Source organism: Eublepharis macularius, chromosome 4 (genome assembly GCF_028583425.1).
Source record: "Eublepharis macularius isolate TG4126 chromosome 4, MPM_Emac_v1.0, whole genome shotgun sequence".
Taxonomy (NCBI): Eukaryota; Metazoa; Chordata; class Lepidosauria; order Squamata; family Eublepharidae; genus Eublepharis; species Eublepharis macularius.
Genome location: NC_072793.1, coordinates 126755009 through 126773263, shown reverse-complemented (window position 1 = coordinate 126773263; position 18255 = coordinate 126755009). Strand labels below are relative to the sequence as shown.

Sequence of the window (18255 nt, the reverse complement as noted above, 5' to 3'; positions counted from 1 at the left end):
GTATGCTTAGCAGCTTATCATAGCACAAACAGGGAAAGCAGGTGTGGCTTCAGGACTGTTTGACACTTCTGGTGAGGCATGACCCAGTGATCTCAACAGTGTTCCAGTCCACTCTGACCTGCTGAAAAATAATACTAAACAGCTGAAGGACTACTCTCCTTAGAAAATGCAGGCAAAAATCACAGATGTAGCTGCAGAGCAGGAAGCAGGCTGTTTCTTTTCCCTTTTGAATATATGATTTTTTGGCAGCAGTTGGAGACGCATTAGCAAAGGAAGAGTGTTTTTCTCAGTCATACACATACACAGTAGCTCTGAATATAACCAGCAACATGGAAAAATACACACAGACTTGGCAGAGAAACAAATAGGTTTACCTATTTTCAATTCAGGCAGTTCAAAACATTTTGTAACAGAGCTGGGTCAGGGGGTGAGAGGAGCTGAGTCAGTTATTGCTAATACTGATGTTAATCATCACCTTTAAATGATTATGGTAGGGGAAGAAGAGACTCAGCACCTCAGATGTACACACAAGAAGCTCCTTTTCAACTTCTCTCATGCTGCTTATGTTACATTTGAACTTTGCTAATTCATGTAGAAAGTGGAAGAGAAACAGGATGGACATTTTTGCCAGCAGAGGTTTTACATCTGTATATTCCAAATCTAATTCATCCTTACATAGGGTTATCTGTTCTTTCTGGTGATCGGCAGGAGCATGGGGGCCTGTACTTACCTAGACTTCCTACACACAATAATGTCACTTCCAGAAATGACATTATTGTGCGGAGCACAAGAGTGCATGCGCTCTTTGTGTCATGGCCAATTCTTTTAGAATCAGCCAAAATTATAGCGTTTTGGCATTAAGTAAGCACACACGATAATGTCACTTCCAGTAGTGACATAATCACAAGTGGAGCCAGGAGCCCATGGGCCCGTTTGCCTGGGCTTCCTGCTAGGGGTGGGTGATTGTCAGGTGGTCTCCCTCCTCCCACCGATTGCTATAGATCAGTGGGCAGAAGGGCAAACCGCTGGGAGTTTGTCCACAACTGGCAGGCAACTAACAACAGAAGGAGAAAAAAAATACCTTAATCAGAATTATCATTATAACAAAGGCTCGCAGCTGTGTGCTGGCGATGGTGGTGGTGGCGGCGGCAGCATAGGGCAACTGAGTGGGAGGGCTGAGAGGCTGCCTGCTCAGTTGCCCCATGCTGCTGCCGCCAGCACGCGCTCCTGGCCAGGCACCTGCGGGCCAGGCACAGCATGCGGCCGGGGTGGCACATGGGAGCGACTTCCCAGCCCTCCCGTTCAGCTGCCAGCACTGCTGCTGCCCCCAGTCAGTGCTCGAGGTGGCTACCAGCACCGTCTCAATGGACGCACCAGCCCTGGATACAGAAGGGAACTAAGACAGGCAACATCAGGCCTTTGAACTGACAGTCTTAATGGCTTCCTGATCAACAGAATACTGCAGTTCATGTCCTCTTTCTACCTGCAGCCCCAGCTCAAGCCTCTGGCCTGCAGCTCTAGACCCTCACTGACCTTTCAACAAACACCCTACCAATCTGGTTTTGTCTGCTGATGGTGTGGCCTGGACCTGACAATCTGATCTTCTCCTGCAAGTACCAAGATTACACAGCCAAAAGCTCTCAAGGGCCATCTGACATACAGTAGGTGATTAACAATTTACAACAACCTATGCTGCCCCATCTCCGCTGTAACATAGTGGTTAAGTAGCTGGACTGCAAATCAGCAGTCTGATAGCTTGAATCCAACTGCTGCAATAAGCTCAGGTGGCCCCTGATAAGCCAATCCTCTCAGCCCTAGCTCCCTAGCTTGTATTGTGGGGATAATTATAACACAGACTTTGTTCACTGCTCTGAGTGGGGCACTAATCTGTCTAGAAGAATGGTATATAAGTATAGTTATTATTATTATTATTATCTCTGATGGGACAGTGTTGCCACTGCCATGGGTTACCTACATTCCCTATAATTTTCAAATGTCGTTTTGAGCATATTCTTAAAATCAAGCAAATAAACCAAACGTCCAGCCTGTTTGCATGAAGGTTGTGCTCTCTTTGCCTGTGAGATCCCCAACTGATGCAGCTTTCTTATTCTTAGAGCTGTACTGAAGGGACAGCAATGTCTGTGGGGCTTCTTCCTGCAAATACCATAAAGGCACTGGAGCTGTGTTCAGGTCAGGAATTGCAGTAGCAATCCTAGTTTGCACGCCTATGTTTTAAAAGTGTAAACAGTAAAGCTGGTTTCAAAATAGGAGAGATTTTCCTCCCCATCTTTAAATGCAGCTCATATTTATATTTATTATAGTTGGATATAGTTGTGACTGAAGAGAAGGATTCTCAGGAAGCTTCTGACCATAGATTCTGATCACAGGCACAAATAAAAATCCCATTAACTCCAACTGTAGTTGAACCGAGGGGCAACGTGCAAGGCTGATATGCTTAATAATAGGAGTCTTGTGAAATACATTCTGACCCTGCTTCCTGGGGCATTGCAGGAGAGATGGAAAAGGGCAGTGCTAGAACCATTGACCTGAAATATGCCAAAGGCAACTTGAGAAGAGCTCTACTGATTTACGGGCAAGACCATTTGAGTAGGACTAAAGCTCTCAGTTACTCCCAAGGGAGCTAAGCACATCTAACTGCCAACTATAAGCCCAAAGAGAACCAAGACCTTTCTGGAGGCAGGGCTAGGCCCTAACCTCTAGATTAGTGAACTGAGGGTCAAAGTAGATGTGCAGGTGTTTAAAGAATTCCCCAGACTAGACATGGGCACTAGACATCTCACACTCACAAACACACACTGATTGCTGATAAAAATTCGAACAGCATTCTTTTCTTTTTTCGAGTCAATTGCCTTGTATCCAGGAAGAATATGGACCCAGCATATAGGGGCAACAAGGGTGTACTGTTCCCCGGGTGGCTTAACTGAGGAGAATTTGAAAAGCAATTATTGAAATGTAAAAGTCCGTAATTTCCAGCAAGGGCTTCATAGCACTGTAGGCTACCTGTTCTGCAGGGATCAGACAGTGAAATATCTAAGGGCAAATGTTGACGAATGGCCGTTTTAATGAATTATCATTATTAATATTTCAGATGTGCTGCTGAGGAAGACATAATCCATCTCTCAAAGAGCTGACAGCCCAAGCAACATTAAAAATACCGCAGCCAATTTATCCTCATAACCTTTTCTGTCAGATAAGTAAATATTACTACCTCTCCACCCCTACCCTTTGCAAATGGAAAAACTGCTACATATTAAGGCTGACATTCAGTGTGCATCTGGCCCCATCAGGAGTTGCAGTTTAGTGCAGTAAGAAACAGACAGGAGGGGTGACGTACATCAGGGTATGTGTAGAATTGGGATGACTAACACCACAGGTACACTGGGGCACTGAATACATCTGGATGGATCATTCCCTGACACATCTGAAGTTCATAGAAATCTCCTTGGGGCAGATGTGCAAAATTCTTCCTTGCATAACCCTGCTAGCGCTGTACATTTCCCAAGTCTTCTTAAAATATGCTGTGCAATTCTCAGTGTGAACGGCACAAAAGTTAGAGAGAAGGAAGCATTAATATGGATATTTGTTACGCTGAAAAATAATCGCCCATATGAATGTGGCCCTAAAGAAGCCCTGTGATTTAGAATGCTTGGCCTCATGGGTTGGGTTCAGATCCCAGCTCAGACAGGAAATTAGAATCACACCCATTCTCTGATTCTCATTGAAAGACTAATGTGGGAATGAGCAAATTTTGCACACTGTAAATGTTATAGTAATTATCACTATCGTTTGACAATGATACTTGGATTTTTTTATTTAGATGAAAAACAATGGGAGGCAGAGAAATGAAATGGAAAAAAAACAGAAATTGCATCTGGGTGTTGGAAATGGTGGAGTAAGAGACAGGAATGAAGAAGAGATCTTGCCAGAGGAAGAGAAGAGTATAGAACAAAAGCCAAAGTAGACCAACGTGGAGGATAGAGAATCATACATTTACCCACACTATTACGTAACAGAGCAAAAAAAATTTCTTTGATTTATAATTCTTGTTCTTTCCTTCCCTATAGCCATCAGCTACATGTGGAATCAGAAAATCACACATTGTTATTACTAATAATCATGATTACAGGATCTAATACATACATAAAGGACAAATTTTTCTTACACACATTTGCTCACTTGCATGAATGCACACAGACCTACTGTGTGCTTGTATTCCTCCAGACTTACTGCCCATCTAAATCTATCGCTGAGTTCAGTCACCATTAATACCTCTCTCCATATCCTGTCTGAGCTTTGACAGAACAGAGGACAGGGCTACCTCAGAGAGAAGACAGCAAAGCAGCACAACCATAAATTAGTGTGAGGAAAGAACAAAAAGGGGCCTTACCTCAAACTCCCGAATGACAGCATCCAGCTGGGAAGATTTAAGACAGGCTTCATCCAGCAAAGCCAAATTTCTATCAAACTGCATAATGTAAGCTGTGTGGTGGCTAAACCTGGATTCCCTAGTGAGGAAAGCATCAGCCACTTTCTGGTGTTCTTCCCTAAAACCATATCAAAACAAGAACATGAGGAACAAGAAAACTTCCTCTGCCCTAATGTGCTGCTCACAGACATTTCTATTCATCAAGCAGTACCATAATGACTTAGAATCAAGTCCAGTAGAATCTTAAAGAACAGCTAGATTTCCAGGGTATGAGCTTTCTTCCTTTTTTAAATTAATTTTTTTTTATTTTTCAAAGGGGACAAAGGGTACAGAAAGGAAAAGGAAAGGGGAACAAAGTTTACATCTGAAAGCAAATTGGAAATATGCATTAGGACTACCAAATGAAATAGCCACATTTAAAATATAGTTTTCATGTTTACAGCACAGACACTCAGAAATATTTCCTCTCTCCATTATAAAGATCCTCCTTATTAAATCAACCTATATTTGAACTGCCTATGTTTAACAAACTATATAATTGAGCTAGTTTAAAATGTAAAAAACTATTCAACATGAACATTAACATTATCTTATTGTAACTTATAGAAAATTTAGCATTTTATATTGAATTTTTTTTACAATAACACAGCTATACTTAATAATTGCTGATTCAAGAAAAAGAAAAAAACAAATAATACATTTTAGAGTATTTCCAAAGGGTATACTAATAAATTTAGTTTTGCCTGCTATTTCAAAAGTAAGAGGGCTTGTATTGTGGCCTAGCAGGCCACAATACATGACTAATGACAGGAAAAGCCTGATGTACCATCTGATTCCTCCTGGGTCAGCATGGATTTTGTTTGAAAGTATTTCCTTATTTGGGACATTTTTATCCTAAGCTTTCTCCAAGAAGCTTGTGATAGAATATATGCTGCCCAACCTTTATACCAACAACCACTCTTTGAAGTATAGAACAACTGTCACACAAGGAATTTAATGTCAAAGGGATGTGAACACAGGTCTCCTCAAGCTTAGTCCAACTACTGTACCACACCAGCCTTTTTAAAAAGGTTGAATCTTAACTTTTTCACAAGAGGAAGTCCTAATTTCATAGTGGAGAAAAGAGATCTAGAATCTACTAAAATGGAACTTAACATCCACCTATCATGTTTCTGTCATAAATAAAATATGAAACTTCATTTTTTAGGATAAAGGCCTGTCTGCCCCTTGGGATGAGATTGCCTCAGATTTGCCTAATTTTGATTCAGATTTGCCTAATTTTTTTTCACCTACTCCACTGTGGAGAAACAGATGCCTGTTACTCCTGAAAGTTTATGAATTCTGGCCATTGGTGGTATACAGGCCTCAATGTGCCTCTTAGGCTACCAACTTCCAGGTGGAGCCTAGAGATTTCTTGGAATTACAACTGATCTCCAAACTGCAGAGATCAGTTCCCCTGGAGAAAATGGAATTGTATGGTAGGCACGGGCACGAACTGAAATACAAATAAAGTTTTGTGACAAATTGGGCCGATTCATGTATCATGAAAACATGTTTCGTGGGGCTGCGTTCTTCATGAAATCCATGACTGTTTGGGCTAATTCATTTGATTCATGAATACTTTGTGCTGCCAGACAGGCTAGCGCCAATCCATTGATTCTCTAGGCAACATAGGCCTGGAATGTCTGCAGACCTTTTGTTGCCGTGGAAACCCCAATCTTAGCCCACATAACCTTGATAGGCAGCTCTCCCTGCCAACCTGAGAGCTGAGCAATGCAGGTCTGCACAAGTTTACCTGGGAACTGTAGTCAGAGACTTCTTCCCCCCTTTGTTTCCCTTCTCCGTTTTTAAGAACAGGATGGTGGAGTAGCAGCGGCGGTGGTAGCCTCAGCAGCTCCTTCTGCTGCTACTCACTGCTTGCCAGCTTCAAGTACCCTTCCCTGACTCTCTACTTCCTGTCCTCCTGCTGCTCTGACATGCGTTCCCCCCCACCCTCCCCCCTCGGAGCAGATCCTGAATGGATCCACTCTTCTTGGCTTTCCTTCAAGAACTTGGAAGCGGGGAGGACATGTCAGAGCAGCAGGAGGATGAGAAGGAAAAGTCAGCAAAGAGAACCTGAAGAGAAGAAAACCCAGGCAGACCTGCTCTGCTTGACTTTTCTTTCAGCGGCGGAAGAAAGTAGGAGGCCAGGAGGGAAAAGTCAGCAAAGAGAGCCTGAAGAAAGCTACTTGGAGGGTGGCTGGTAGAGAGCCTACTGAAGTCTCCCTGCGAGCTTGGCATCTCTGGGTATGAAGGGGGGTGTTGAAGTGCCTCGGGTTCTGACATATCATGAAACTAATGAATCATATCATGAAACGGGAAAATTTCATGGAAGTTCGTGTTCCATGATTCATGGAACGCAACGAAACGTGAAACTCTTATTTCTTTTTTCCCCATTTTGTGCCCATCTCTACTGTATGGCATTATGCCCCACTGGCGTCCCTTCCATTATCAAACCCCACTTCCCCAGGCTCTACCCTCAAGTCTCTGGGAATTTCCCAACCCGGAGTTGGTAACTGTACTCTTACCAGTTGACGACTTTTTCTTCCATCTCCCCTAGTATTTCTTGGTGCAGTTTGTAGATCTCTGGGAGTTCACTCAACCCCTCCTTGAGCTTGATGTCTTCAAGGTCATTGTCATCTTTATGTCCCAGCACTCTTAAGACAGCTTCATAGAAATCCTATGAATATACAATTCATAATATCATCTGTAGGATCTTGCCAAATCCTGCCTCCATTTCCCCCTCCATTGTTAAAAAAATCTGTTCTTCATTGATAAACCCATTGTCCATACCTTAAGCATTTTGAGTAACGCTAATCCATTTGGTGCTAAATGTCACCCATCTCTGCTGCTTTATGCCATGGCTTGTTTTAATAGCTTTGGCTTAGTTTCAGTGATAGTGTTTTAAGGCTTTGTTTTAGTTGTAAACCACCTTGAGCAGGTCTCTGGAGAGGCAGCATATATCTTTTCCAAATAAATAAATAAAGTTATAATAAGAATAATAACTGCACTCATATACTGTTCTTCTAGACAGATTAGGGACCCCCTCAGAGCAATGAACAAAGTCAGTGTTATAAGCCCCACAATACAGTTGGGGACATGGGACCGAGAGGAGTGGATTACCCAAGACCACCTACTACGCTGATGACAGTAGTGGGACGCTGGTTCACAGCTCAGCCACTTAACCATTATGCTACAGCAGCTTTATCTTTCTTGTCTTATCACCAGATTAGTCTCCAAATGTATCTGCACTAGAATTCCTTAATTTGAGGCCAACATTGAACTCCTAGTCTTTATATTTAAGACTTTCAATCACTCTACTCCTGATTTCTCAACTCATACCTTTCCTTTATCCTTTTCTTGCTCTCTTTACTTTACAAAATAGGTTTATTACAAATTACATTTACCTTGTTCATCCCCTTTTTTCTAGTATTGCGGAACAACTCTTTCTCTTCCTTGTTAAAGAAATCCATCTTCAAAACAGACTTCATTATGTTAATTTTTTTACAAAAAAAGATAATACTTTTCTTGCACAGTCTTAAAAAAAAATCCCAAGGAGAATTCTGTTCTACTCTCTTATGAAATGGCAAAGACTTCTCAAATTACAGAACACATGAAGCTGCCTTATATTAGCCCTGTACACGCAGCATACTCACACAGAACCAATGTTTACAAAATAGGAATATGAATGAGCTCAATGTCCCCTACCCCCACCTATACGCATTCAACTCATGGGCACAACACCTACACTTGTACAAACGGTATGCAGATTGATTCCATTCCCATGACTTTTCAAATATTCCCAATAATAGAGATAGAGCCTATGCACATACAGCTTGTAGTTACAAGGCCAAGGCAAATGAGCTTGGCCACAAATGGGAGTGCAGTTATTCCCATCTATTTATGCACAATATGTCATCTGAACAGGGCTATGGACTCAGACTATTGGTACATCTAGTTCAGTCTATGCTAACTGACAAACAGATGTTGGGATTGATCCTGGAATCTTCTGCATGCCAAGCATATGCTCTACCACTGAGTCACAGGCCTTATCTGATTGATGCTGTATATATTTATATACTTGCCCAACCACTGAAAGGCTCCAGGTCAACACCAAATTGAATTTAGGGGCTTGAATTGTATGCCTTGTTTCTGCTTGCCCAGCTCTTTGTCCATTACAGAGCTGCTGCAGAGCTCATTCTTCTGGTGTTTCCTATTTTTTGACTAGTCTTGTATTAGCAGAACTGCCTAGCAGCACCAGAGGAACAGGTAGGTAGCTGTGTTGTTCTGCAGTAGAAGAGCAAGACTCAGGTTAAAGATCAACAAGATTTTCAAGTATAAGCTTTCAGAATTTGTTGGTTGTCTTGAATCTTGCCCTCCATAGTGGAAAACTGTCACTGCAATGGAATAGAACTCTGCAAAAGTGGAGGCAGGGCTTAGGTTCAAGCCATAAGGTCTTTGTAATATGTGTTTATTTACAGTTACTATGCAAACAGAGCAAACAGGAAGCAATCTGATTTCTAAACCAAGTAGCATAATCATTAATCCAGCATTAGATTCCTAAATTCCTGCAGTTTCCCAGGCTACTTCCAGTCCAACTAAACTCAGATCTCTTCCCTGACTCTGCCCGAATTCACTCAGCTATTAATGCTTTCTATGCCTCTTCCTAGCTGATGGGTGTATCCCTTCCAAAGGCAGGAATAGAGTTTTTCAGGCAGTTTTATTAAACTTTTGATCACCACATCAGGCTATAACAACTGCCCTATTGGTTGTCAGCTGCCCTGCACTAAGGTTCACCAAGGGAAACTGGTTCCCCTTTTTGCTTCCCCCTTCCCCTTTCACTGGGGCTGTACTACAGTAGTAGTTGCTACCAACATAGGGCGCAAACAGCTCCCTGTGGCCATTTTGGCTCATGAAAAAGGGTGTGGGGTGACAGGAGCCCTTTCTCCCCTTGTGCTATGGTCCATGGCCCATGAGGAGGCAGCAGCATCAGCATGGACACTGAAGTCCCCCAAGATCAAAAGCCTAGGGTACTCCAAGGCCCAGCCAGCCATCTCCTCCAACAGGCCAGGCAAAGCATCTGCTGGTGCGCTGGGTGATCGGTACACCAGACAGATGGCTATACTCTCCTCGGCATCCCACACCAGGCCCACACAATCAATGCTGGCAATCTTTGGCATGGGGAGCAGCCTGATGGAAAAACTCTCTCGAATGAGCACTGCCGCCACACCCTGGCCACTGTCCCGTGACTGGTGAAGGACCGAGAAACCGGGGGGGGGGGAGCTCTTTCAGGCTGACAGTTTCACCTTCCCGTAACACGGTCTCAGTCATGCACACTAGGTCCACCTCTTCCATTGCAAAATATTGCTGAAGGGTTGCGGTCTTGTTATTAATGGACCTGGCATTGCACAGCAGCAGTGACAGGAGAGGGCACTGAGTCCTAGCCCCGCTACCAGCATCCCTTGGGATGGGGCAAAAGTTGGAAGGAACCCGAGCACAGCCATATCTCTGCCTTCTTCTCTTATAATACCAAGCCCCATCGCCATAACTCCCTTGTCCCATAACCACTGGGATCCCCGACCTCATATCAACCACCAATTCAAATGACTGCTGCCCTTGGCCACTAATCCCACAGCACCTATTGCACAGGAACCCAAGTCTATATAGACAATAGTTTTATCACTAATAACATTAATGCTATCAGTAATATTGAAGCTTTATGTATAGCATTCAGTGGTGGTGGGGAGGAGTTTTTCAGTGGTGTTTTCATAAGCTTCTGATCACCTCCTCAGGTTACTAAGAAGGCCAAATTCACACTAACGTAATTGTATCACATGACCTGCACCCCCAACCATGGTTTATCAAAATCCTTGCTTCAAAAGAGCAGAGCAAAATACTGGAGAAGGGTTAGTAGAAGAGAAGGCAGCAGTATTAAAAAGCAATGTGAAGGTCTTGGGACAATAAGACAAAGCCATAAAGCAAAGTGCTTTTGGAAATCTTCAAAGTTCTAAATGGTTTGGATCCAGGATACTTTAAGGACTACTTACTCCCACATGATCTTCCTCAAAGGTCCTTCTCCATTTAACTCCACCATGGAAGTTCAGTGCTAATGCCTAGGTCTTTAAAACAGTGGCACTATGGTCATGACAAGGCACTAGCAACAGTGGCTCCTCCTATACATTTATACCTCTTATACACTTACGTGCTGGAGAGCCATTGGGTAAGGAAGCAAACAGATGGTAAATAGCAGCAAATAGGCCCTAATTTGCCTCTCTCTACAGCTGGGCAGCAATGGCCAATGGGCCCAGAAGTGAATTACAGCAGTAATGGTGGATCAGGCTTCACTGTATGCTAGGGCCTCAGCAGCTGCCTGAAAATACTAGCCCCTAACATTAACCATGCACGTATGACTGCACCTAGTACTTTTTTGTGATGCCAGTGTGGTGTAAAGTTTAGAGTATCAGACTCTAACAAGTTTATTGTTATTGGGATAAAATCAAAGAAGGAAGAATGTCATAAGCATCCTTGAAGAGAAAATATTGTAGGAAATAGTAGTTGTAGCATAAGCTACAGTAATATTCCCCCCCCCTCTTATCTCCACATAACACATTTAAAATGGCAATTAATGGATCAATTTAAACATATCACTGTCAAATTAATGGAAGGCTATAATGGCATCACTGGACATTTTACTGCTAAGTTGCCATAAGGTAAATAATGTCAGAGCCACCATTACTTGATCATGGCGCTCTGTGCTAATCCTCTGGTGTAACACACCATCCCATAGTCTTTGCTTCTATTATAGCGTGGTAGGTCTGGTACAGAGTGAAAGTTAGCTTAGTCTTTCTGTCCTGTCTGGCGAGTGTCCTGAAGAACTATTCATGGACATAAATTCTCTTCTTTATTCCCCTGAAGCGGATATGCTTGGAGAAGAGTCTGAGCCAAGCAGCTGGGTGTTCCTAGTTCTGGTTCTTGCAGACAACTTTCTCGTTTTCTGCCAATCTAATCTTTATGGGAAAAATAACTGGACCTTACGTTGTCTATGAAATTAAGTGCACGCTGGGGGAAAACTGAAAGTACTGTTAAGGTTTCTGCTCACATTGGAGAACCATATGGAATCACTTATAAAAACATCCAGTGCTTTCCCAATTCTTCTTTTGCATCCCAATAAACCCTGGAAGGGTCTGGAGATTTTATTGCACAAGAAAGGGAGTGACTGAAAGAGGAAGAGTGGGAGTTGTTAATTGAAAAACCAGCTCAAAAGAGATGCCCCATTCAAGAGGGGGTTTGAAAGCCCCCAGCGGTTCCTTGCTGATGGCAGCTGCAGCAGATGTGCATGTTGCAAAGCTTCCTGCTTTCATAAAAAACGATTATCTGTCCCAATATGACCTTCCTTAGCTGTTTGTATTGGAAGGAGACACTCCATTAACTCATGCTATAGGCAAAGCTACCGGGAATATCACAGGGCACTTTAGTTAACATCAGGAATATACTTTGTAAGAAACATTAGCAGATTGAAGGTGAAGATAATTTCAGATGACTAGGATATCTGGTTTTACCTCATTCCTATGACAGGCACTTTCCTCGTGCCCTCTCTGTCACTGTTTCATGTATACAATTATTTTAACCTATATGTGTACATCTGTACGTAGCCTCAGAAGCACCTAAATCTCTGACTAGCTCACTGGTTGTAGTTCCCAGGACTCTACAAGTTATAATCCTGGTGAAGGCTAGTTGCATCTTCTTCATTCTAATACATATGCCACAGACACATGGACATGAAAGTCCACTGCCTTCCTTCTGTCCCTCTCCCTGAGAGCTGCCTTTCCTCACACTAAAATGACTGTAATGGCAGTCTACCATTGGTAGATCTGTTTGTTTGCTTTTACATAAGAATGTTTAATGGCATGCTTCACAAAAGGTCTGGCTTTTTTTTTACTGCAGAATAACTGGATTCAGCTACCTTTAATCACACACCTTGCTTCAGAAGTTGGTAGAAGACATGATATTGCACAGTACATGAACGTTTATTTCTTTACATTACTTTTACTCCATTCTCTTAGGTTAAAAACTATTGTGACAGAATACAACAAAAAATAGTCTTCTATAATGTATAATGTACGCATGTGCAGAATGTGCCTCTGACAGTACTTCTTGGCGGTAGAACTGGAACGCTGTTTATGTAATACAAGATAGAACAAAATGGGTAGCCGTATTAGTCTGTTGGTAGCAGTAGAAAATAGTCCAGTAGCACCTATAAGACTAACAAAATTTGTGGTAGGATATGAGTTTTCATGAATCACAGCAAACTTCTTCAGATATCTGAAGAAGTGAGCTGTGACTCACGAAAGCTCATATCCTACCACAAATTTTGTTAGTCTTATAGGTGCTACTGGACTCTCGCTCTTTTCTACATAACACAGTTATATTAAATATAATATATACATTTATTGATTACGTTTCTTCCTACACAGAACTCAGGGTGTCTTCCACAGAATGAAGTCCCCCAAACAGGCACTGCCTAGACCCAGACATACTTCATTTCATCAAGGCTATCCAACTATATCCTGGTATACAACGGTCTAGAATATTTGTGCTCTATCTCATCTGTGAACTATCAGAGAGGATCAGGTTTGCCACCACCACCACCACCCCCATTGAGGGTGGGTGATCCTCCCAGCTGCTGCCCCTGCACTGCTCATCTGGCTAGTGCGGGTGAGAGGTGAGGAGGCTGGTCAGAGCACATGGTGAAATGGCATGTGTCCACTCTGCAGCCTCCCTGATGACATCACTTCCCATTTAAACTAGAAGCTAAGGAGTCTCGGTAGGGACAGTTCTTTAGGAATTGGTCTAAAATATAGTGAGAACAAGAGGCAGAATAGATGTGGTCCCCCCAGCATCCTATTGCCCAACCGCCCTGGCTTACAGGACCTGGCCACCCTAGAGGGGAGTGCCTACCTCATTACATTAGCTCTGGACCTGGCTTCTGAGTTAGAATTCACATCTCCTGGTGACATATTAAGTCCACTTTCAGATCATCCTTTCATCCTAATCCTTTTTGAACACAATGAAGTTCTTGAATGGGATGTGAAAACTACATGTGAAATTGCAAGGAAACCACAAAGGATTTCCAGAGAGGAAATGAGAGCAACCGGCCTGGGTGACACTATGTCTGAAAACTGGCTCAGTGCTTTGACAAGATCCCAGGTGAACAACAAAAGTGCTAGCCTGAGGTGTGACCTTACACCCAGTGTTTTACTCACTGGGTTAAATCCTAGTACAAGTCACCATTTCTTCAGGCTTAAACACTTCATTAGTGTAATTAAGCTTTTCAGCTTGAGATAGGATATTCCATGTCCAGACTCTTTGGATAAGATCTGCTGGGAATTTATGTTTTTAGAGACTACTGTGAAGGGAACAGGCTAACATTTAAAATGTTACTAGATGGAGTGGAAGTGGAGGGAAGTGCAGCTGTTTTAACAATCCATTGAAATCTGAGATTCAGCTGTGTTAACAGAAAAAACAGCACTCTCTCTTTCCCCTCCTCCAAGTATGTACGATTTCCAGTCACCGTATGTGGTATGGAGAAACGTGCTGTGAAAGGAAGAGAGCTCTAAAAAGAAACTGTTGTAGACTGTAGTCATATATCTCATCCAAGGATGCCATTCTTCATATATTTAGGCAGCTCTATAAATTGGGTCTGACATGCTGAAAAATCAACACCACAGGCTTTGATGAGTCAAAAGTTATGGGTGCTCTCAGAAACCGTGTTTACTTTCTCTACAAAGCAAAAGTGATGCCTGTTCAGGATCACCCAGCAGGTAAATCTATTAAGTTTTTGTTCCATTTTCTTCTATCTCAAACCACCATTAGTAAGAGTGTATATCAAGAGACTGGGTAGTTTACAGTTATCAATAATGCTTCCCCAATAGTGGTAAAATGGTGTGAGGGTAATAATTTTGGGCAGGAAAACAGCATAAAGGGGGAAAGTTAGGTACCTCTCTCCTTCCATGCTTGTCTCTCTCCTATGGATACATATATGTTAAAAAATGTGGAAAAATAATCATTGGGCTACACATAAGGAGTAATTTTGCTCTGAGGCTGGCCAAGCCAATCTAAGATATCATTTATTATAGGAGGAGTATCTTTGGTGATGAAGCACAATGGGGGTGATTAGATGTATTCCCTAAGTATCTTTCAGAAATGTCACAGTTTCTATTTGGCTGGATTTTGGTGGCTGAGGCTAAACTGAAAGGCTGATATTAATTATGGCTGTGCCAAACATTCTCTAATAGTGATGTTCATTTTGTTAGCAGCTCATTTAGCTGAACAAATTACCAATAAAAATAGCCTGACAAACATTATTATTGTTTCAGCATTTTGTGCTTCTCTTTTGTTTCTGTAGTGGCTGCTGCTTCTCAACATAATTTTCCTTCTTCTTTGCCCTCACATTCTTCAGCCCACCAATTTTGTCAGCATTCATATCATCACAAAGCACTGTGATATAAAGCAGCAGCAGCAGCAGCAGCAAAATGAAGTCCAGAAAAGCGGCATCAAAACAATGTGAATAGGTTTGCAACAATTACTGAAAAGCATAATAAACCTGAAAATGCTTTTACACATACACATAAGTATGAACAGGGTAAGTGGTTTATAAATGAAGTAAGTGGTTTCAGCGCAGCTCAATTATATTTCTTGTTTTTAAAGCTGTTACTGAATTTCAACTAAAATGCAAATGGGATATAAATTCAGGCCATTTCCACACATCCTTATGGGCATGGTCCACCCCTGCAACTCTGGCGGTGGGGTTCCACACATTTCAGTTTGCAAAATGTTTGCAGGCTGTTTTCCTACTGTTTTTTTCTGGGACTGCACTTTCCTTGGTATTTTCTTTTGCCATGGATTGACGGAACACTTCTTCTGCGTTCTTGGGCATGTGAATGGTTAAAGCACTCTGAGGAATCCTCTGACCAGCACCCAGCTCCTCCCCCAAAGCTCTCAGCATGCGATCGCACATGTGTAGAGTAAAAAAAAGTTTGAAAGGGAGGTGGTTGACAAGGGGAAAGTGCCCAACCACCCCTCCCAAACTGCTTTTTCTACGAACTGAGGAGGCTGTCCTGTGACCTCAAAGTGCAAGGTAAGCACTTTTGGGGAGTGTGTGTAGAGGCTGAGTTTTCAGAACGACTCAGCAAAATACACATAATAAGTGGGGAAAGGGCGGGAATGACCGACTGCGTGGAAACAGCCTTATTCTCTGTTGCTGGGCTCATTATTAGGCCTTGAACAACAGCAAAAACATACGAGCAGAAACCCAGTTTGATATATCTGCTGCTGCTTCATTTCAACATGAAGGTGGGACAATCAACTGTCCCATGGGCCTTCTGGTTGTCTAGTCAGCTCTAAATTTTCCTATGAACAGCCATAGGTTGTTAGCCATAGGCTAGATGCACACTTTTCTGTAGTCTGCTGTGCAATCTGGTTCTTCAAAGGCTGATGCTTTGTTGGAAAGGATGCAGTGAAGTTGGTACCTTTGCATATTTATTTATTTATACTGAGCCCTCCCCACAAATGGGCTCAGGGCAGCTAACAACATTCACAAAACACAATCACAAAACCATAAAATCAATAATAATCTTTAAAAAGTCATTAAAATAGTCCAGGCACAGGTTATTTAAATAAATATTTGTGAATCTGTATATGGGCATAGTAGATGGCCGAAGGCAGCCCCAGAAAAAGTGGTGGTCTTAGATGGAAGAAGGGGGATACCCGCTGGCACTCAGCCAAAGGCCTGGAGGAACATCTCCATTTTACAGGTCCTGCAGAACTGTAACAGGTCCCGTAGGGCGCGGATCTCCAACAAGAGAATGTTCCACCAGGCCAGGGCCAGGGCAGAAAAAGCCCTGGCCCTGGTTGAGGCCAGACAGATGTCCTTCGGGCCGGGGACCACCAGGAGTTGCTTGTCTGCAGAACAAAATGCCCTGTAGGGGACATAATGGAAGAGGCAGTCCCGCAGGTATGCAGGTCCCAGCCCGTGAAGGGCTTTAAACACCAAGGTTAACACCTTGAACCGGATCCAGAACTCCACTGGGAGCCAGTGCAGCTGGCACAGCACAGGATGAATGTGCGCTCGGATTGGTGTTCTAGTAAGGACGTGTGCTGCTGCATTCTGGACCAGCTTTACCTTATGGGTCAGGCCCAAGGGCAGCCCAGCATAGAGTGAGTTGGAGTAATCTAACCTGGAGGTGACAGTTGCATGGATTACTGTGGCCAGGTCCCGGGGTGAAAGATAGGGCACCAGTTGCCTGGCCTGTTGAAGATGAAAAAAGGCAGACCTGGCAACGGTTGCAACTTGGGCCTCCATTGAAAGTGTGGCATCCAAGGTCACACCCAGGCTCCTCACTGTCAGCGAAGGTTTCAATTGTACCCCGTCGAGGATTGGGCCCAGGTGCCCAGCTCGACCACCCCATGACCCAGACACAGAACCTCCGTCTTCAGGGGATTCAATTTCAGGCTACTCTGATGTAACCATACAGTCACAGCCTCAAGATCCTTGGCCAAGGAATCCGGAGTGAGATCAGACTAAAAGTGTAATTGCAGGAAAATGGAAATCACATAACCCACTAACAACAGATAAATCGTTTGTAAAAATCTGAGACCATTTTATACTAGAAAAAATAAATAATAAAATATATCAGGCTGAACATTTTCCAAACACAACAAACAAGCGTTTTGAAGAAATGGTTCCCCTTCTTTGAGTTCAGAACAATTAATAATATTCAACTCCCTACAAGATCCTTCCAAACAATCATGAGTTTGTAAGGTTATCAAGCAAAGTCCTATTGCAACAAAATAAAAACTTATAATTTGAACTAACTTCATAATACCACTTAAATTTATTTAAGGAAATTTTATAACTTTAAGGTATCCCTTTTCTTTAGTATTATAGTAAACAAAAATGGTTACACAAAGAAGATAACAAGAACAGAATTGATGTAAATAGTTTAATGATGTTTAGTGTTTATTGGTTATTTTAACAAAAGATAAAAAATGTAACAATATGTTTGTATATTGCATTTTATAAATAAAAATTTTTCTGGGAAAAAGAAGGCTGATGTTAAGCCCTGCCCATATAGGGGCAACAGCATGCAAACAAATAGTTAACTTAGAGCCACAGTGAAGCTCACTAGTGAATGATATGCACACCTCATTTTTTAACCTACAGATCCTTTTGTGGTATTTTACCCTGAAAAATAGCCTGGGCCTTCATTGTAAGGTATATGTGGAAAGATACATCTTGCCATCTAAAGTTTAAATCCATCAATCTCCCTAGACCATTTTTCCTTAGAACATGCTACATATCGCACCATTGACAATGTATAAAATTACGTCCCAAATCTGCAAAAATCTCTCCAGTCTACAGAGCTAAATATAATCACTGAAAAACAAGAAAGGACAATATAGCTTCCTCATACAACTCAAGCAAATTTAATTAATCATTAATTGCCTGGATTAGGGCATGATTAATTCTCAGATGAGTAGTTTAATTCCAGTAGTCTGGATAGCCAGCCTTTCAATGATTAATTCCTAAAATCTGATACTTAATAGTAATCACAATAAGCATCCATTAAAAAAAAATTCTGTTGAATAAAGTGCTGAGGGCCTGGGAAACCATTAATCAAAGGAAAAGCACTTCTGCAGTCTCAATAACTCCAATCAATCACAATACCTGAAAGGCCTCCATATCCATCACCTGAAACAAACAAACAAAA

The 18255-nt window shown here is 42.3% G+C and overlaps 1 protein-coding gene across 3 annotated transcripts in view; it reads right to left on the bottom strand.

Moving 5' to 3' along the window:
• The window catches only part of FGD5 (FYVE, RhoGEF and PH domain containing 5), a 197480-nt gene that overhangs the window by 61200 nt on the left and 118025 nt on the right, over positions 1-18255 (bottom strand). For all 3 annotated transcript variants that reach the window (XM_054978381.1, XM_054978379.1, XM_054978380.1), the window contains exons 6-7: positions 7015-7166; positions 4409-4565 (exon numbers count right to left, since the gene is read on the bottom strand). In XM_054978381.1, the coding sequence (XP_054834356.1) occupies positions 4409-4565; positions 7015-7166 (309 nt within the window). The remainder of the gene's footprint in view (positions 1-4408; positions 4566-7014; positions 7167-18255) is intronic.